At 38.3% G+C, this 20,485-nt stretch overlaps 2 protein-coding genes across 4 annotated transcripts; both read left to right on the top strand.

Annotated features, from left to right (window-relative positions):
* Window positions 1-1,182: 1,182 nt before the first annotated feature.
* Window positions 1,183-12,162, top strand: LOC103701770 (probable pectin methyltransferase QUA2). 3 transcript variants are annotated; one of them, XM_039130035.1, is made up of 9 exons: window positions 1,183-1,443; window positions 1,643-2,581; window positions 2,665-2,794; window positions 4,560-4,800; window positions 7,416-7,638; window positions 7,780-7,949; window positions 8,096-8,399; window positions 9,279-9,417; window positions 9,503-11,625. In XM_039130035.1, the coding sequence occupies exons 2-9, from the start codon at window positions 1,974-1,976 to the stop codon at window positions 9,662-9,664; spliced, it is 1,977 nt and encodes a 658-aa protein (XP_038985963.1). In that variant the 5' UTR covers window positions 1,183-1,443; window positions 1,643-1,973; the 3' UTR covers window positions 9,665-11,625. The 3 variants fall into 3 exon arrangements, with proteins under 3 accessions (XP_038985963.1, XP_038985962.1, XP_038985964.1); XM_039130034.1 differs by having other exon boundaries at window positions 1,183-2,581; XM_039130036.1 differs by lacking the exon at window positions 9,503-11,625 and adding an exon at window positions 11,633-12,162 and having other exon boundaries at window positions 1,188-2,581.
* A 2,329-nt stretch (window positions 12,163-14,491) lies between these two features.
* LOC103701769 (5'-adenylylsulfate reductase-like 4) lies at window positions 14,492-19,829 on the top strand. The gene is made up of 4 exons (XM_008783939.4): window positions 14,492-14,965; window positions 17,443-17,630; window positions 17,711-17,835; window positions 19,159-19,829. The coding sequence occupies exons 1-4, from the start codon at window positions 14,765-14,767 to the stop codon at window positions 19,587-19,589; spliced, it is 945 nt and encodes a 314-aa protein (XP_008782161.2). The 5' UTR covers window positions 14,492-14,764; the 3' UTR covers window positions 19,590-19,829.
* Window positions 19,830-20,485: the final 656 nt, after the last annotated feature.

The following is a 20,485-nucleotide window of genomic DNA, read 5'->3' as shown; positions in this document are numbered from 1 at the left end:
TCTATGTCATATGAAGAGATTGTTCACGTGCACGAAGCTGCATAGTTTTTGGACATACTTTATGCAACCTAGCCACTCGGTAAACTCTTATTTGAGTCCGTGAGGCAATTGGATCAAACAAATCACTAAACCGTGGCAATAGTGCTACTGACAGTGATATCCATGGAAAACCTATCCCCAATTAGTTCATTTAATCTTCTTATTTGTTTGTTTATGCTACATTAAAGTGAAGAATAGAAAGGTCTGGTTCCAATCTTGTAGTCCGACTTGTTCCCAGCTTTCCAATTGGTCTGCAGTGATGTATGGAGATTAACTAATGTCCTCTTCCTCCTTTCTGCCAGCGTCCAAACATTATTGAATGAATGACCTGCGGTTGCAATGGTTCTGTTGCCTCTTTTCATGGTTCAAAATATTGATCATACTGTTTGTTCTCAAATAAAAATGACTTGAAGTAAGAATAATTAAGTCCGAAACGTTCCATTTTTTTTTTGTAAGGTCAACAATCAACATGCTCTTATTTGCTGATGTTGCTTCTAATCTTTAAAAAAAATTATATGAATACAAATGAACGTATGCAATATGTGTTACTTTCCGTCAAATGATGCTATATAATATTCATGTCGTAGGCCTCATGAACACTTGATATAACGTCAAATCTTGTTACTTTAGCTATGATACAATTCTAGCCTTTGTGGCATATAATGCAAGTGTTCAATAAGGTCTTTTGCAAAAAAGGCTGTCTAAATATTGTTTTAGAAGAAAAAATATTTTCCGTTGTTGCAATGTGAGGTGCTGGTTTTTGTTGTCCTCAAAATGCCCAAATTTTATCAAAAAATGGCAAATAATCTATATCAGGTATATTCGAGAATAATACCAAATTATTATTTATATCCGGTCATTCAAGACTGAAGTGGCTCGGTATCCAAGACAAGGAATTCCTATTTGCACTGGATTGTCGTATCAGGACAGCAGATTAATTTTCCATGGACGTCTCAAAAAAGTGGCCTTGCAAACCCTAACGAGGTGGGCTCCATATGCATGTGATGCTTCTTTAATTCAAACAGCATTGGTGATTTAGTGACTCATAAATGGAACTCATAAATACTTCCCCTGGCAGCCATAATTTCGCCATGCCTCTTCTTATCTTATATCCATCTAACGGTTCAATGCATCTAGGGTGGTGCAATGCATCCAAAACAGTCCGAGTTTTTTTAACCCTGTGGTTAACTTGGCAGCCTTTCTGTAGTTGAAAGTATTATTATTTTTTTTTTTACATTATTTGCTGCTACGGGGATCCAGTTGGGCAATGGAATCCAGCCTCACGAGCGAGTGAAGGCAATAGCAGCGCGGCGGTGGGAGAAAACGCGGATTCTTCCTCTCTTGCCATCTCTTTCAATAGAAGAAGAGAAGAAGAGAAGAAATAATAGAGATTCAAGGACGAAGGTGAGACCTTTGAATTGAAACAGAGGCTATGAAGCAATGCCGCTCTGGTTTTGATGAGCTCCTGAGATTCTTCCCTTGAGAAAGCTGGGATTTGTGGGATATGTTTTCGATCTTTCTCGACCGCCCATATGCGTTCTTTTTCCCTTTTTCTTCTAAAAGTCTCATCTTGGTGTTCTAAATTTTAATGATCTACTGGTAGGTCCGGCGGAGCTTCATAGAATGATAAGAAATCCAGCCTCCAATGCCATGTTCTGCACTTTACTGAATCGGAACTGAACCACAAAGATCTCCCTTTGGAAAAAGTTCCCTCCTTTGTTTCTCTTTTGTTACTGTGATATCGACATTTACGGGGACCCTTTCGTGGCCAAGTTGAAGGCCAACCTCTCTTTTTCCAACAACGCTCTTCTCCTTCCATACTTGTTTTTGTCTTGGGGGCAGGAAAGGTGTCTCCTTTAATTTGCTTAGATTTGATTCGAAGGTGTTTGATTTGGTCTTCTGGTGAATTAGCATTGGGGCAGGCAGTGTGGGCGATGTCGAGGCCGCTTTCCCGGTGGTCCACCGGCAGTGGGCGGATCACTGGCATCTCCGACCGAGACCCATTCAATCAGGATTACTCGAAGGATTTTGCTGAGAATGGTTTCGGGCACGAGGCCGGAGCTTGTCAGAGCCGGCAGGGAACAGGGCTTCCCTTCGTCAAGCTAGGCTTGGCCCTTGTCATGGTGCTTGCCCTCCTCGGCTCCCTTTATTGGACCATATCCATCTCCACCTTGTCTCAGGTTCCCATCAACCGGGGCCACCGCCGTCTGCAGGAGCTGCTTGTCTTGGACCTCTCGGAGATCGGTGAGCTGTCGCTTGGTTCCGCCAAGTTGAGGGAGCTTGAATTCTGCTCATCTGAGTATGAGGATTATGTCCCATGTTACTGCAATGTTTCGGAGAGTTTGGATGCCGGAGATCCAGATGGAACAATGGAGTATGAGCGCCAGTGTGTTCGGGAGTCTGCCAAGGAACATGGCTGTTTAGTTCTGCCGCCGAGGAATTATAGAATTCCCATTAGATGGCCGAGTGGGAGAAACTTCATTTGGAAGGAGAATGTGAAGATCACCGGGCTCGAGTTCTCCTCTGGGAGCTTGACAAAGAGGTTCAGTGGCTCTATTGTTTTCTTAATTAGCTTGTTTTTATGTTATATTTGACAGTTCTGGCATAAGAGCTGTTGGATTGCAGGATGATGGTGGAAGAAGAGCAGATCTCGTTTCGCTCGGACTCCCTTATGGTTGATGGAGTAGAAGATTATTCACATCAGATAGCAGAGATGATTGGGCTGAAAAATGAGTCTAATTTTAATGAAGCAGGGGTGAGTACAATTTTTCCATTCACAGGTCACTGTTTGGTCCTTGAACATAATCAAGATATTCAGTTTGTATATGCTTATAATGGAAAGTAAAGAGCAGAAAGAATATTAGAATTTATCAAAAAGCTAATTTACTGAAACTAGTTTGAATTTATGATAATGGTACTTTTTAAATGGTGCTTGCTTAACTTAATTAAGTACTGTACAAATGTTATGCAGCAATTCTTTTTTTGACTCTAATTATGTTATTCTGATGATATTACATTGTGTGGGAAAATATTAAAATTATATGAGAAAGAGATTTGATGGGCTATACTTTGGACTGGATTCTAGTTTGTAGTTTACGTTTCATGCTTTCAGATTGTTCTGAAGTACAGTGTGATTTTGCACTTCCTTTATAGATCACACGAACTCTTTTTCTTTCTGTTAACCTCATTTATTTCTCAATTTTGAAAGCAGTCAGGTATTTGATGTTGTAATCTTATATTTATGGCTCCTTGGGATCAAACTATCACTATAACAATTCCTCAGTGCATGCTATCTGTCTGTGATGATTATTACAACTTCAATTGCCATGAGCTAATGAAATTATTTGTCATCAAAAACCAAAGACCTTGTTTTACCCACCTTGATTTTGATCGGTGATTAATTTTGATTCTACCCATTTGTGAAGAAAATGAAGTCAACATAACCTATTTAATTTTCCCTTGACAATACTGCTCTTTTCTTCTTAGATGATACCCTTTTATGAGATTTCTAGGAAAAAAAATGTACATATTTACTGGAGATGCAAATTTTCATGATTTTTCTCAGAATGATCATTGCCTTGTGTCCTTGTTCTCCGGATTTTTCTTCTATTCTTGTTTTTTTTTCTATCCATTTATTTTCCAAAGCCTCCTACATCTCTCAATTTTCTCCTTATAATTTTATTTTTGGTTCTAAAATTAATCCTTTTCATGAATTTGCAACTTTTTAAATTTCAAAGGTGAGGGTAGGTCTTAGTGCAACGATAAAGTTGCTCTATTATGACCTAGATATCATGAATTTGAAATATGGAAATAGCCTTTTTGCATATGGTGGTAATGTTGGATATATGTGACCCTTCCCAAACACAGTGGCAGGAGCCTCATGCACTTGTACACCCTTTTTATGTTTCCAAGATGACATTTACATGATATGCAAATAATACTATTACTGTTAATGATTTAATCGTCTATAACATTATCTTAATTATAGATACATTCATCATTTGATATTGTATGTTTTGTTAATGTGTATAATATCTCTGGTGAAATTTTCTTTAGAATGAAAACTCATCCAGTCTATTTCAGTGTTCCGCACTGCACAAATATTTATGGTTTTGCGCTTGGCGTCATGGTTTCATGAGACAAACCTCAGATTATATTTCCAAAATCTTGACTTTGCTAATTTTGACTTTAATTGTTTCTGAGACAATCTCTGTTAAGATTGAAACTGGTTCTAGACCTCAACAAGAAACTTCTATGTAAATTGGACTGAACACTATTTCTTGAACCAAGGTCAGTTAATTGAACAATTTTCTTATGTGTTTCTGTTTTATGCTTAACATGAAACGTTTCTTTATAATTGATCCTTTCTGTAGCTGCTTAAATTTAGATGTAGTTTTGGATTCCAGCAAGGTTCATCCTCAAATGCATGAACCATCAATCTTAGGAAATTATCTAATTTTCTTTATTACTCATCTATATATACAATATCAAGTGGATTACTTTTAACTATAATCTTGCAGATTAGAACTGTCTTAGATATAGGGTGCGGCTTTGGTAGCTTTGGGGCACACCTCTTCTCCAGACAGTTGCTGACTATGTGTATTGCCAACTATGAGCGCTTTGGTAGTCAAGTCCAAATTACTCTTGAAAGAGGCATGCCTGCTATGATCGGTTCTTTTGCATCAAAACAGTTGCCATATCCATACCTCTCTTTTGATATTGTGCATTGTGCAAGATGTGAGATTGACTGGGAGAAGAAAGGTTTGTACTAAATTATATAATTGCTCTGAATTTACTATTCTTGGTTGATTGTACATATCTCCTATTTACTCTTTCCACAATGTATCTGGGCCACAATATTCTTAATTAACCAAGCTTGACCAGATGTTTTTTATAGAGTCAGCTACATGATTATGAAACGTAAGTGATTGAAAATACTCTGTGATCAAAATAGCCATTTAGTTTATTACAGGACAAATTCTGATGTCAAATCGTATTCAGAAGTATTCCTGTTAGAATATAGGAATTAGGTTCCAGAGAATTGATGTTTAAGTTGGACAAGTGTAGAGTCAAGAATAATGTCACCCATGATATGGGAAAATTTGCTAATATGATCAGTAGCAGGGAAGGACACTTGGTTTTGTTTAATTATCTCATTTGACTACTATTTTATGTAAATGCTGGATTTTGCATTCTTTGTCAACCAATATAGTCACCTGAAGAGGCAGACAAGATCAGAATAATGGCAGGGGATGAGGAACCCAAAATTCAAGAGTATAGTCATGTTGAAGATTTCGACTCTAGAAATCTTGGTTGCCAACTATAATTGATCACTAGTTAGTCTTTCGAAAAGTATCAAGTGAATCATTTTTGAGAACAACCAACTCCATCCAATGTGATAAGACTCCATTACCTAGGTCTCAACCTTCCCCCCTCATTTTCCTCCCATCCAAGAGGATGTCAGCTATGGTAGTTTTTAGTTGATACTGTCGTTTTTATTTGATGATTTGCTCCTAATCCCAGTATCCAACCCAAATCTGGACCTCCTCTTGCCCCAACTGTAGTTAACCTTGTATTAATGATATGAAGCTAAATCTTGATGTCTACCTTTGTATTATGTCTCTTGTGCTGTGTGCACCATGCCTCATTAAGTTTGTAATGATGACCTATGAGAGAAATTTGACGACCTATCTGATGTACATTTTGTTGTTACATCGGAATATGCTTTTGAACAGCATATAGTTGCTCGGTCTCTTCTTCCAGTAAAGAATAAATGATATGGCAAATCTAGGATTCAGTCAGTTGAGAATCCAGGAGAAGTTCGATTCCTCCCTGCATTCTATAGGCTACTGCAAATGTATATAGGATACTCTCTCCCCCTCTCTCCCCACTCTGTGTGTGTCTGTGTAAAAATATATGGAATTTAATGTGATGAAGTAACCATCTTACTATTGTAGATTTCCAAACAGTTGATTGGGATGCTTGACAGAAAGAGCAAAATAGATAGTTCCACTTCTTCTAAATTTGATAATTTGCATGAATGTTTGAAGCCTTGAGCCTGTTCGTTTTCATCATTGTTGAACATCAAAACTAGAAGGAAAATCAGGAAATATATATAAAAAATTATCTAGGTGTTCTTGCAGTGGTATTATTGCAGCTACACTTTTTCTTTCATGATTTATGAGTGGTCCCAGCATCTGCTTTTATTCTCTTCCATCTAGCCCTGGGCAATGATATTTGCCTGGTTAGTGACCTCAGAATTGTGACATATTACAGACTTCATTCAGTATTCTACCTACCTTAAATTGTTCTATTAAGGCTTCATTTGGAAGTGGAATCAGTTAACCTGGAGTAAATTTGTTAACTTGCTCCTACCCCTCTTTACGCTGCGATAAATTACTCCACCCTACATGGTGGAGTAATTCCTGGGTTAAGTGGGTAATTGGGTTTGGAAGGCAAAATGTTGTGTACCAATCCATCTATCATCTTTCTAACATCTTTAATGTATATATTCTGTTGTATATATGTGCTTGGAAAAAAACACTTTAAGCGTCACATTTCATCATAGTCTTTTCTTTTTCTTGCTAAGAAATGACAAAATGATTAACAACCTTTAGAATTGGTGATGATGTTGTAGAAGCAACATATTCCCCAAATTGGGTGTGCTGCTTCTACACTCTTCTAGCAAGAAGGATGCGAAAACCTAAAGAGACTACCCTACTCAAGTGTAAATGCACAATATAAGTTCTGTGGATGGCAATCTTTATTATGCGATGCCATCAACTCTGCCAGCACTGGAAAATGAAGTCCTTTGCAAGCATAAGGTTCCAGGGTGCTGCTTGGATGAAAGGTTATACTGAAGCATTTTTATAGTCATCATTCTTATTTGAAGGGCACCCATTCCAATTAGATAGCTGTAATATATATATATATAGCTCTTTGATATAAATAATTTAATTACAACAGTCGGTATAATTAATAGGACATCAGGTGCTCGAGAAGTGAAACAAGTAGACAATTCAAAACTAAAAAAATGATCACAATGTATGTATGTATGTATATATTGTGATCATTTTCTTAGTTTTGAATTGTCTACTTGTTTCACTTCTCCAGCAGCTGATGTTCTATTAATTATTGCTGACTGTTGTAATTAAATTATTTATATCAGAGAGCTATAAACTACGTCAAAAACTAGACGCACATCTCCATTTTTTTGGGGCCTGTTGGTTTTCGGGTCGGGGGGTGGTTGGGGAAGATGGGTGGTGAGTGAAGCTGGATTTCCTATTATTGGCCATACACTTGAAATTTAAGTACGCGCTTTTCACCGTTTTGCCGATCCATTTAGTTGCTAACTTGCTCCTATGATGCTGTTACAGATGGTATTTTCTTGATTGAGGTTGACAGACTCTTAAGGCCTGGAGGTTACTTTATCTGGACCTCACTTACAAATACTCAAAGATTACTGCATGATAAAGATAATCAGAAGAAGTGGTCACTTATTCATGATTCTGCTGAGAAGCTCTGCTGGGATATGATGTCACAACAAGAGGAGACAATTGTATGGAAAAAGACTACCAAGAAGAAATGTTATAGTTCTCGGTATGCAATCCCCTTCTTTATGAATTAGGTTTTTCTCTCTGCTGTCGGATTATATCTCATGCAATAAGAGCAGTCATCTGTCTCAATACATGTGGTTTGAATGTTGCCTAATTTATCTTGATTTGATGAAAACATCTCTAGGAAATCTGGACCTCCTGTCTGTGACAGAATTCACGATCTTGAGTCTCCATATTACCAACCACTCAATCCTTGCATAGCAGGAACCGGAAGTCAGAGATGGCTTCCTATTGAATACCGGACACCATGGCCTTCTCGAGCTACATTAAACTCCACTGAACTTGATATCTATGGTATAATCATATTCACCAAAATAATATGCATACCCATGTGATCACTAATTATTTTACTGTCATGCCTGCATTATGAAAAATCATTGTTAGAAATTGAATTTCCTTTTCACTTTTCAGTCTGTTAACTCATGTTTTTCCTTCATCAGGCTTACAGTCATGGGACTTTGCAGAGGATGCATTGAACTGGAAGTCTGTGGTTCATAATTATTGGACTCTTCTTTCACCGCTGATATTCTCAGATCATCCAAAGAGACCTGGTGATGAAGATCCTTCCCCACCCTTCAACATGCTCAGAAATGTACTAGACATGAATGCTCGATTTGGCAGCTTTAATGCTGCTTTATTGGATGCTGGGAAGACTGCATGGGTTATGAATGTAGTTCCCACAAGTGGTCCCAACTACCTTCCTCTTATCTTTGATAGGGGATTCATTGGTGTTCATCATGATTGGTATGCATGTCTGCTTTTATTGGCTGACAACTTTGCAGTATATTTTTTTTCCCTTTTATTCTTGTTGACTGATGGTCAAGCAATGGTTTGCATAAGCATTTCATTTCTTATATCTCCACCTAAATGTGGATCTTCCTGGGGTAAAAATCATTCTTTTCCCCATAGGTTGCCTTTGGGGGTCTCTAACATTAAAAGCATGATTATATCATTTTACATGACTTGACAATTTTTTTTTGATTGTTGAGATTTTTAGGAGATGTTTTGGTTGCTAAAAGGGGGAGGCTCAAAAAGAAAAACAATATGAGATGGTATAGAGGGAGAATCAAGAACGTTGAATATTATACTCAAAATAGAATATTCTGTTGTTTTAGAATATTTTGGATTTTTGCTGCAGAATCAAACACTCAGATGTATAAAGTCATAAGTTGTTCTCTTAAGAAAGATGTAGATTCATGGAATTCATGATTTTGTTGGTAAACCCAAATGCATGCTCAGTGATCCACTCTTCTGATTAAAATATCTAGCTACTGGACCTTCTCCTGATTTTTTCTGCAGTTAAGCCGCCACCTCGACTGTTTCCCTCATTTAACTTTTTTAACTATACATTGATCTTCCCTTTTGTCTTTGTAAGTCATCCAGCTTCTTATCTTTTAAGACTCAAATGTTCATAATGATAGTTCATGTAGCTGTACTTAGGCTTTTCAACACCGAGATGTTTTGACTAGAATGTGGATATTAATATTATGGAGTTACTCTTTTAACTTTTTGATGTTTACTTGGCATTTTTTTGATAATTACCTGTTTTACCATTTCTTTGTTCATCTTATCCTTTAGAAAAATACATATGAAAATTTACTTATGAATTCTTATCTATGATAGGTGTGAAGCATTTCCAACATATCCAAGAACATATGATATGGTGCATGCTGAAGGATTGCTAACACTTGAGACCAATCAACAAGACAGGTGTTCCATGATTGATATATTCTTGGAGGTAGATCGTATTCTCAGACCCGAGGTATGATATTCTTTAACAAAGTTTCATATGGACCTCTTATATGTTAGTGACAATGTTTTGATGTGCAATTGATATCTTCATACAGCCAGCTATGAAGGAGAAGAAAACTATATTGTCCATCACATCTAAACATTCCCTGAGCTGCACAAATATTGTTGTATGCACAAGGAACGAGGAAGTGTTATGTGTGAATACAAGTACTAAGAAGTCATGGTATGCCATATCGGTCGGTACTGGTACATACTGACCATACCATACCAAACTGGTACCATGTTGGAACATAGTATGGGGGCCATATCGAATGTTGGTACACCAAATCGACGCCCATACCAGGCATACTAATACTGTACTAGGATGGTACTGGCATGGGTTCTAGTACCCAGATGGTAAACTTTGCTAAAAACAATTACTAAGTTTCAAACATTATTCATTCTACTTTTTTGTTAGAATTATCATTCAATGTAAATGTGAAAATAAAGGTGAAAATCCAATGCCCATTAGTGGGTTCGAGCCTGCCCAGTCACGATGAGAATTATAATATATGCTAGGTCTCGATGCGGGTTAGGATCCTGGGTTAATATTTTGGTTAGCAAGAGTGAATTCTTAACTTGGAGGGGGCTGGTCCAAATTTGTTCTCGTAATGCCACCCATATCCATGGGTTCACTGCCAATTATTGTCCTCTGTGCCTTTGGAGAAATTTCTATTTGAAGGTCAAAAGTATTTCACATATCTCCGAAATATCTTCACATCATTCGATGCTGTGTACTGATCATCTCCAATTCTATTAAGGTTATCTTATATCATTTTGTGGCATTGAATACTCAATAATTTTATGTTTTAAGTATGAAATATATTGGAGAGTCGTAATTATATGACGGTTTCATCTAACAGTAAGTTTTACCAAATACAGCTTAGTACGGAGTAACTTTATCAGTCTATTCATAGTTAAGGCTGGAGTTAGAGTTGAACTGCAATGCAAGGAGAAAAGGTTTTTAGAATAGATTTAACAAGATGTTTTATTGTATTAGCACAACTGCAACAGCAACTCAGAGAACTTGCTTCAGATCTTATTAGGTTATTTCTGTTGTGGAGCTGCTGATAAGATGAGTTTGAAATAATTTCCCATGTAAAGGACTGGAAGATGCAGTTAGCCTCAAGCAAAGATCTGAAATATAAGCTTGCCAGTTCAGCCTATCAAAAGCAGTGTTTGGTTCTAGATTGGAGGAGGATGCAAAATTTTTAAGGATTTTACAGTCATTGCAGAAACTGGATTGTTATTTGAGTGTTGCCGAGTTTTGCTTGTATTAGGTGGATTTGGCCGGATAGTTTCAGAAATTTTTTTATAGAGATCTTCCCTAGTTCTGCAGAGATTATATTTCATTTAAGGACTTAACAGCCATCTTTAAGAATTGGCTATTGCTATTAAAGTTTGGAAGTGTTTGGCTTTAATTCAGTCTGCAAGTATAGATCTGGGAAGTTTTCTGTGGGATTCATGTTTTATCATTCAACAGAGTCTGTATTTTTGTTCAAATGTGCTTAGTGGTTGGTTTGAATCCTTATAAGGGCAGCAGCTACTTTAGCGAAGATACCACAAGACACAGCTATTGAAGTTTGTCTTGGCCTTCTTACTAGATTAAGCAAATTATACTTGTATTAATGATTTTTCATTTTTCAAGACATTTTTATAGCTATCTACGAGATCTAGACTACAGTGTTATCACAACATTTCATTCACTCTTCTTCATCGGACATGCTTTGGTTGATTCCCTGCACCTTGTGGTTGCCCTATAGCGCAATCTAATACCCAATGGGCATCAACAATATTATGCATGGACATAGTTGCGTGCCTGAATTGGATTTTTGTACTTTATCGTATCCTTTCACAAGAGATTTGGCTCATTCCTTTGCTCTGTGTACCTTTTCTTTTTCCCTTTGTTTTGTAGTTTAAGAGGTCAGAAATACTCTTTTTCACAGAAGAAGGACAAAAGCAGTGGATCCATATTCTATTCAAGAATCAAAATTCATTGAATTTTAGAGTACCTATAGAATGCAAAGAACTTAATCCTTTAAGTTCAAACTGCTCGGCATCTCCAAGATACTTGCTTATATCTTGACTCGAGTCATTATAGTATAACACAAAACCAGTAAGATATAAGTATCATTGCTCTTGTGCTACTTTGATTCAAAAGCTGTTGCTTGCTTGCCTGTATGCAGGGTTGGGTATTACTTCATGATACAGCTCCTCTCATCGAAGCAGCTCGATCTGTTATAACACAGTTAAGATGGGATGCACGCATGTTGGAGCTTGACAATAACAGCAATGAGAAACTGCTAATTTGTCAGAAGCCCTTCTTCAAGAAACAACAGAAATAGATAGGATTCACCATATTTTGTTTTTCACATGGTATATGGTATCCAATTACTTCATGGATGGTAATTGTCATAAAGCCACATCATAAAGGGGTATCCACAAGAGTTGGAAGAAGGAAGAATGGAGACCTCATACTACTGTGGAACCGCAAGGTCTCCATAGATCATGTAATTAAGAAAGAGCAGCTTGGAGAGCAAAGGGTACGTTCAGTTTTTGTCAGCGAAAAGGTTAGTGTAAGGATATGATGATGAAGGTTTGCAAGTGATTATTACTATTTTTAAAACGATCAAGAAATAAATGAATGATGCTGTAACATATGTACTCGTTATGACCAAAAACCCACTGTTTTAAGTATATTCTTTATTCCTTATCACCGACCTGTTATTCAACTCTATTATTTATTCCTTTTTAAATTGCATCCTCTTTTGCTGCAGTGTTTCTTTCTATGCATCCATACCATTATATTGCTCATCTCAGTCGTCGATGTGAGAGATAAATATAATTTGTAAGCTAATACCTAATTGTCTTTATTTTTTTTGATCTCTAAACGGACCACGAATTAGCTGCGTTCATGGTATCTCATGTACATGAAATGATTTGGCAGTGAGGTACCAAGATGTTAGAAAAGATATTTAAGCTTGCTCACCCGATAGGCAAGATTAATATAAAGTTTACTGATTACCACAAGGTTAAATCTGTCACTGGGAATCTCGTTTCTTCCATTAATGCGTATTAATCTAACTGCATATTGTAATAATCCCAGCACATCATGCATAATTTTATTCCATATTCTTTACGTTAGCCTGAATAACAACAACTCCGGGTGGGTAGAGAGGACGGTCAATCGAGGGTGAGGAGTAGAAGAGTCCCAAGGCCCGCAAAAGGCCTGGGTTTTGGTCGCGGGCGGGGTCTCAGGGATCTCAGCCATACCAGCCCTTCATAGCCCGTTCGGCTATTTATCCGGGATAACTCGGGCATAAAGCCCCTAAAACCCAAACCAAAAAGGGAATAAAACCCAAGTCCATGATATATGCACTTCAAAATTAGGATGTCTTACAGAGGGATGGACTGACCCGATTCTATTATTTAACATGCTAAAACTGTTGAAGCTGAGATATGTCACAGAATCTGATACTAACATTCTCAGATCTATGCTAGATAAAATGAACTTACATGACTCCTGTTTGTGAGGTGCATCATGTCATTTCTACAAACATTTTCTTGGGACAACAATTGTCAGCTGTTTCTCTCAGGCTGGATCTTGTTGTTGCTGCAAAAACTACCAAAGCGAAAATTATGATTAAACAGAAAAAAAATACAAAATTTTGCCAGGCCGACTTTAGCTCGGTAGAGTGGAGAACCATAGTCGGGTAGTAAACGACCTAAATCCTTAGGTCGCCGGTTTGAATCCGGCAGGCCAGATGTTTTTGTAGTCAAAATATGGAAGAGTTGATGTCGAACGACTTTTTTTTCATCATAATGACACTAGCAAGATTTAAAAAATAAATATGCTAAACAAATGGAGGGATTGTATGTATTATCGCAATACCATTATCGCAAAAATACACCCGATTAATAATTAGGCTGCCTTGAATCATCTTCTTTTATTTGGCTCCCTTAACCCCTGTTACAAAGAGAGATGCCCCAAACGCTAATCACCAAACAGCAAACACTATTGGTAGAATTCCCACTCCCTGGTACTATAGCCCTGCTGTAGTGATTAAAAGTGACATGTTGATGGTTAACACTCTTTGCAGTCCATTATCCTATATATTTGTCTACATAAATAATATTTTGAAGTAATATATCATGTCTAGTGTATCCAGAGTACAATGGATCTTGTTGGGCCACGTTTGGGGTTAGATTAGTCTCGAGTTGGACTCGCAAGGCCCGACACAATTAAAATGGTCGCGGGGCCCATTCCAAGGTCAAACAATAAATGGATTCTAAAAGAGATATAATGATAACTTTTTCAAATTACACCCTGCCCTTAAATTATGGGTGACATGGCAGAGATATTAGAATCTTTATATGGGGGTGTCACAATCTTTTCTTTAAACGTATCCTACCCCTTGATAAATTGTCCTTGTTCTACCCTCAATTACTTTGATTTGAGAATTAGAAAAACATAAAAATCCCATTTTGGGTCAGATGCTAAGAAAGGCTACATGGCCATGACCTAGCCAACCCACATCTCTCTAAGAGCTCAAGGTCAGAAATGATTCCATCCGTGGTAGAATCCTTGAATTTATCCAACTATTATTGAGGAATAAAGCCAGCATTACAAGAGACTGGAAGCTTAAACATACTCCAACCCAAACTTGATCAACCTAAGCCTCCCACATGTGGGTTTTTTTTTTCTTTGCTAAAACGGGCACTTTATACGATTTGAGTACGGATATATCCAATAAAATTAAAGAACAACAAGTCTTGGAGTGCTCTCGACAACTCCTCCTCATCGGCCCACAGGATATCTCCGAAGTGGCAGGCCACATACATCTGTGGATTCTTCAACCAGAACCATATCCGATTTAAATCAGGCTAAGATTTTCCAACCTATACTTACCAACCTCACCCTCCCAGATCAATGAAGCCTTCAACTTGAACCAAATTAATAATTTTCCAACCCAACCTTGACCAGCCTCACCCTCCCACATCCAAGAGGGCCAGATGACCACCTTGCGCCTAACATGACCTGGTCCTCCTCCCAATTGCTCCAAGGCCACACCGACCTAACTCTTATATCCAGGGCTGGGCCTCGTCTTCGCTCGCCACTTGGTTGGAAGACGAGAGACATTAAAAGTGAAGCAGAAATAGTGCTCCCCTTTCTCTCTCTCCGCCATGAATGGCGACGAGAGCTACGAACTATAGGCCGTGCGTTCCTCCTCGTCTCCTTTCTCTTCTCTCATCCAAACCCTCGATCGAAGGATTTCTTTTCTCCTGCTTGCCTTCTCTGAGCCTCTGCGCTAGGAACCATGGGAACGAGGGTTTGGACGGCGGGGTTTCTTCTCCTGCTTGGAGCGGCGTCGCTGCCGGGAGGCCACGCCTGCGGTGCGCCGCCGACGGAGGGCCTCTGCCCCAGGGTCTCGGCCGGCGACTCGATCCTCGGGCATCGGAATTCGTGCACTGCCGTGGATTTTCCGGCCCACAATGAGCATTCGAGCAGCGTCATCGAGGTGACGTCTCAGAATTTAGCTTCTGCTCCAGTTCCATGCGTCCTTTGTATCTTATGGAGAGAAATTAGGCCCAATTTGCTACATAATTTTGGAAAGAATTGGGATTTCATGCATATGGTCACATCCCTCGTCCATGGAATGATGCAATCTCGTACTTATTGCTTTTTTTCTGCAAATAGTTTGAATTGTTGGGATGATTAGTACATTAGATTTTAAAGAACAAAAGATGATATTTTTATGGCCGGGCGGCTTGAGGGAAGGAGCGACCAGTGAAGACTCAGAAATGAGGAGGAGCTTTTCTCGAAGGAAGAAAGATGTAAGAGAATAGCCAAATGGTACGATAGTTTAATGGCCAAGATGGGGCTTATGTATGGAGAAAATGACGGATTGGTTACGATTCGTGGGTGTGGTTGAGGTGATTATGTGGATCCGCAGTCATTTTACTATAGAAATGTACGCTTGATGTTTAACAATGTTGCAAAAATTTTAGGGTAATGTGGTGGGATCTTTCTCATAGAAGCATGTTTTTTTTATTTTATTTTGGTTGGGATGGGGGGATCAGGCAAAGACTAAAAATTCTGTATGGTTCAAAATGTTGAGTAATAAAGAGCATCAGATTACTCAGAATTTGAGAATCTTAGATAGGTTGATACATGGTAAAAGTAGGAATGCTGGGATAAGGAATTTGTACATTAGAGGAAGTGTGGTCATTGTGTGGTTTAAGGACAGTTGGCCGAGAGACTGCTGGGATGGTATGGACATCTGCAACAAAAAAGGAAATGCAATTTGTTCTAGTATTAACTGTTTTAACCTTTAAAGGATTATTGATGTAGAAGGGCTCATAAAGCTGGTCAAGAATAGTCAATAATTATGATTGCGAGTGAGAATTTCCATTCACGTTCAAGGAAAAGGTGATATCCAGATAACAGGTATCTTATGCTGTTAGTTATCCACAGTTTGGACCTTACTGTCGGATCGAAACCGCAAATGATGTGAATCTCGTCCATGGATTGGGATCAGTTAGGATCATAAGTTCTACACACATATTATGCATCATAGAATCCCTTGGGTCATAGGATCAACCTGAAAATTCTGACGATGAAGTAGATACTCTTTTACTTTTGTGTGGTTGCTTCACTTCATAACACGATGAAGTAGATATTCTGATGCCCAGTGGATAGTAGTTGCTTTATTCCTTTGTTTTATCTGAAAATTGTCTGACTGTGGCATCAAGACCAAAGTTTTATTTCTTTTTATTATTTTTTATGGTCTTTTTACATAATATAGTTGATTCTTTCTTTGCGCTCATCTTTCTGTGATCCACGTTCGCTACTCTTGCCTCAAGGGACACACTACTGGTACCACATTCATGCATTGCATAGTGTTCCTCATGATCTCTTCCATGTCATTCTTTGCAGAATGTGCTCTCAGTTAATCTGTATTCAGGCATTCAACTCTATACTTGCACTATCGCTCTTTTTTTCAACTAATTTCTGCTCACATGCTACTCATATCGTAACTGAAAACCCAACCACATGTTGCTCTATTTTAGTAGGTTTGGCAAGCTAGTTCTGGCTAGACTCTGTGTTTAATGAACTTGCAATTTGAGATATTTAGAAAGTCTAACATCTCCATTAGAGTTGGTTCACAGTGTGTCAGAGTGCCTGTCACCATGTGATCTAACAGGCTGACAGATTTCATGAGCTCACATGTAATAATATGCTAATTTCCATTCTTTCTAGGATCTTATATCAGTGGCCATCCATATTCTTTAATAAATGCCTCTTTAGCAACAGCTTTGTGTTCACTGGTAAAAGGATAAGAATGGGAGGTAAGAGATATATTTTGCTGATGTAGTTGGGGGATTACATTTTTGATTTATTGGAAGTCCCACCTCCATTCTGAAGGGATAGTCAATGGAGATATAATCACAATCCTCACTTTAGTAATGACTTGAGGAGACAATTGATTTTTAAATTATTTTGGGCTACTCTGATCTGGCCAGAGAGAAAAATTATTATAAGATTCAATGTTTTAGTTCATGACTAGCTTGTTTCGAACTGCAAAATTGGAGTTAGATGTCTCATGTTCTTCAAAATGCATTTACATAACTATAATCATTAGACAAGTAATAACATATGGTGTTCAATATATGAACTATTGGGAGCATCAAAATCAGTTACAATATTTTGGATTGCTGTGAGGATGATGTGGTTTAAATGATCCATATCATGACTGTTTCTTATTCCAAGGGTTACCAATTCAGGATAGTTACAGACTTTGGGTGTTCATGTTGTGACACCATATTTGGTCAGCAGGTTTTGTTGTTCTTCCTGTTCTCTTTATAATTTGATTTGGTGATCTTTTTAATAAGTAGGGTAAAGATAAGCATGATATATTGGTGGATAGCATTGTGCTTTCATTCTATATAGAACTCTGATGCAGTGATGCATTGCTTATGGGGTGAACTTTTTTAGGGGGGTGAGCATGCGTTGTCAAGAGCATTACAACTAATTTACAGCATGCAAGGGGCCTCTGTGGCTGTGCTATTTTATGCTTCTTGGTGTCCTTTCTCAAAAATATTCCGACCAAGCTTCGATGTACTGTCTTCCTTGTACCCCACTGTTCGTCATTTTGCAGTTGAAGAATCTTTAATCGGGCGAAGGTGTGCACTGCAATCTGTCTGTAGGCTTGGATTTATAGGGACATAGAATCCTCATAGATGACTGACGGATGTAATTGCAGCATACTCTCAAGGTATGGTGTCCGTGGGTTTCCAACCCTCTTTATTATGAATTGTACCTATCGGGTACAGTATCATGGATCGCGACGCACCAATTCTCTTGTAGCTTTCTACAGTGATATTACAGGTAATTTGCATTCTGACTATTTTTGAATTTTTGTATCCATTGTTCATTATGATTGGTATCTATTATAAGGTCAGCGTCGAAGGGAACTTTATCCTAGAAGTTTTCCATTCAACTGGTTTGCTGTTGAAATTTAACATATATGTTAGGTCCCGATCATGAATATGTTCATATGACATTTATGTTTTTGTTCTTTGCCTTTGGCCATTTTTCAGTAAACTAGATATCTTCCCTTATCATGTGCAACCCACCATTGTTATTGACATTTCGAGAGCAAAAGAAATGTAAGGAATCCCTGACCGCAGCATTTTTTTTCGAAAATCCTGATACGTACTGAGTATAGCAAAACTTACAGGCTAGACCATTGGTGTGCTTTAGAGGTTAAACCTGGATTTCCATTTAAAGCGCATGCCTCCGCAGGCACCTGTCATCGCTCGCTATTTATGAACCTTTTCGATAGTTTGCAATGCCAAAGTTTTCACTTATGTTGATTGTTTCACAACTAGAGGATTTGAGATGACCGTCAGAAGCATCTTTTATTGATCTCTAATCATCCCGATAAATGCTAGCAACTGCATGCTGGGAAGAGAGTAACTGTTAAAATAAAGCTTTATAACAGCTTTGCAGGAAATCAAGATAACTTTTTTCTCCACCTTAAAGGTGAAGTTCACTACTGTAACTCCACTTTGTATTCCTATTGACCATGATTCAACTGGTCTCTTTGGTCAAATTGGAAATCTAGACATGATATTCTGCTCAAGCTTATTGATTATTTGATTAATTACTAGTAGATATCAGAAACTTTAGAAACTGGCACAGAAAGGCTTTTAAAAAAAGGAGAAGAAAGAAAGAAAGATGCAGAGCAATAAGAAAATTAGGCTATGTCCTGTAGCTGGGAGATAATGAAACAGACAAGAGTCTACATTATCTAACAGGAAAAGAAACCAGCTAGCCTTATCTAGAAAACAGTCAAAAAAACATCAAGTGACAGAAATTAGATGACCAGCAAAGTGCAGCCTGACATGTTTGAGACCATTTCTTAAGCACACTTGCCTATTTCAGTCATGTGTGAACTAACAATCCTCAAAATCTGCAAGGCTGTCTAAAGTTAAAATCCACATCTTGAATGATACATATTCAGATAACAGGAGCTATCCAAAACCATTTTATTTAAATGGAAGAATGGATAACTGCAAGCTGATAATGCAGTATTCCATCAAAAAAAGTTGATAATGCAGTAGAATACAAAAGTCTGGCATACATTTCCAGCATCCTTTTCCTTCTTTAGAATGATGATACATTTAATGTGCATTTGACTTGTTCTAGGCATTAAGCCTGAATCACTGGATCCAAGCTCACTGGAAGTAACTGTTGGCTCATCAAGCCTTGTCGAGTTCGTGGAAGAAACAAATCGCAAAAACTGTCCATATTCTTGGTCAAGGACACCGGAGAAGTTGCTACAGCAAAATACATACCTCGCGCTGGCTACCTTTTTTCTGCTTTTGAGGTTACTCTACTTTCTTCTTTCGAAGCTTAATGCATGGTGGAGATGCACGAGGCATGCAAGCTTAATGAGCTTGTGGGACTGTTCCCAGGCATATTTTGTGCAAGCCAAGCAGGTTTTCTGCAGGCTGAATCCATGCAAAAGAAGCAAAGGCGCAATGAATGCAAAGTCATGGGCTAGCAAGACACTAGCATCAGTATCCATTGGTGAGCCGAGCTCAGCACGGACACACTTTGGAAGTGAAGGGAGTTAAGAATTTTCTGGTAGATCTCGATGCCATGTCTGTACAATTTATCACAAACAACATTACGCTTTGTTACAGGCTCCGATAATTATTGCGGCAGCCTCCCTTTTCAAAGTAGATGATTCATTGTTCACCTGTTTACTTCTGGTTGTTGCATGACTTACTAACAATATACTCGAGTAAATCTCATGTAATCAAATCACTTGAATCCTTCTAATGAACAGGGTAAATGGTAGAAATTACTTGCAATCTCTTCAGTGTACTTGTTTAGGATGCTGGAGATATGTCTTGTGCTGTATAATCTAGTGACTAGGTGGATACTGGATTAATTTTTGAAATATATCGTTGTCATGAACAAACCTCCAAGTTCTCAATCGGGTGTGCCTCCATAATCAGGATGGACTCACTTTATTGTGTTCAGGGTACAGCAAACGGAGACAACTCCTACACTTGCCATCAGAGTGGTTGATACAAATCTCCAAATACAGGGAATTGCTCGAACCCAGGCCTGATGTTCGGGCTAGTGCTCTAGAAAAGAAGAGAAGGGAGAGTCTAATTCCCCACTTCTTGTTGTTTCTGTTGGAACAAAGGTTAGAAGAGAAAGGAGACTCGAACTTCATATAGACTTGAAGATTTTCCCTGCAAGATTAAAGCCATTGCATCTAAAGAGAGCTCCTGATAAGGTGCTGGAAACAAAAGAAAATCCATGGAGGAAGAAGTAGAACTGCAAGGTGGAGCAGGTGCGGCGTGTCATCGGTCATGCTGCCATTTGCACAGACCATCAGGTGTGCCCTGTGCCATGGCGGAAGAATGGTTACAGCAACTACTCTATTTGGAATTTGCCATCAAGCTCTCTTTAGGTGCAGGGTGAGGAGAGGGCAGTTCCAGTCGGTATAAGCTATACT

The sequence above is a fragment of the Phoenix dactylifera genome, chromosome 9 (assembly GCF_009389715.1).
Source record: "Phoenix dactylifera cultivar Barhee BC4 chromosome 9, palm_55x_up_171113_PBpolish2nd_filt_p, whole genome shotgun sequence".
NCBI lineage: Eukaryota > Viridiplantae > Streptophyta > Magnoliopsida > Arecales > Arecaceae > Phoenix > Phoenix dactylifera.
Note: the sequence above shows the minus strand (reverse complement) of the source record. Positions and strands in the feature narration are given on the sequence as shown.

Excerpts from the sequence above, each read along its gene's own strand:
- LOC103701769 (XM_008783939.4), top strand. The coding sequence starts at position 14,765 with ATGGGAACGAGGGTTTGGACGGCGGGGTTTCTTCTCCTGCTTGGAGCG. Across the intron at positions 17,631-17,710 it reads GAATCTTTAATCGGGCGAAG|CATACTCTCAAGGTATGGTG; the intron begins GTGTGCACTGCA and ends ATGTAATTGCAG. Across the intron at positions 17,836-19,158 it reads TTTCTACAGTGATATTACAG|GCATTAAGCCTGAATCACTG; the intron begins GTAATTTGCATT and ends GACTTGTTCTAG.
- LOC103701770 (XM_039130035.1), top strand. The coding sequence starts at position 1,974 with ATGTCGAGGCCGCTTTCCCGGTGGTCCACCGGCAGTGGGCGGATCACT. Across the intron at positions 7,639-7,779 it reads AAGAAATGTTATAGTTCTCG|GAAATCTGGACCTCCTGTCT; the intron begins GTATGCAATCCC and ends AAACATCTCTAG. Across the intron at positions 7,950-8,095 it reads CACTGAACTTGATATCTATG|GCTTACAGTCATGGGACTTT; the intron begins GTATAATCATAT and ends TTCCTTCATCAG.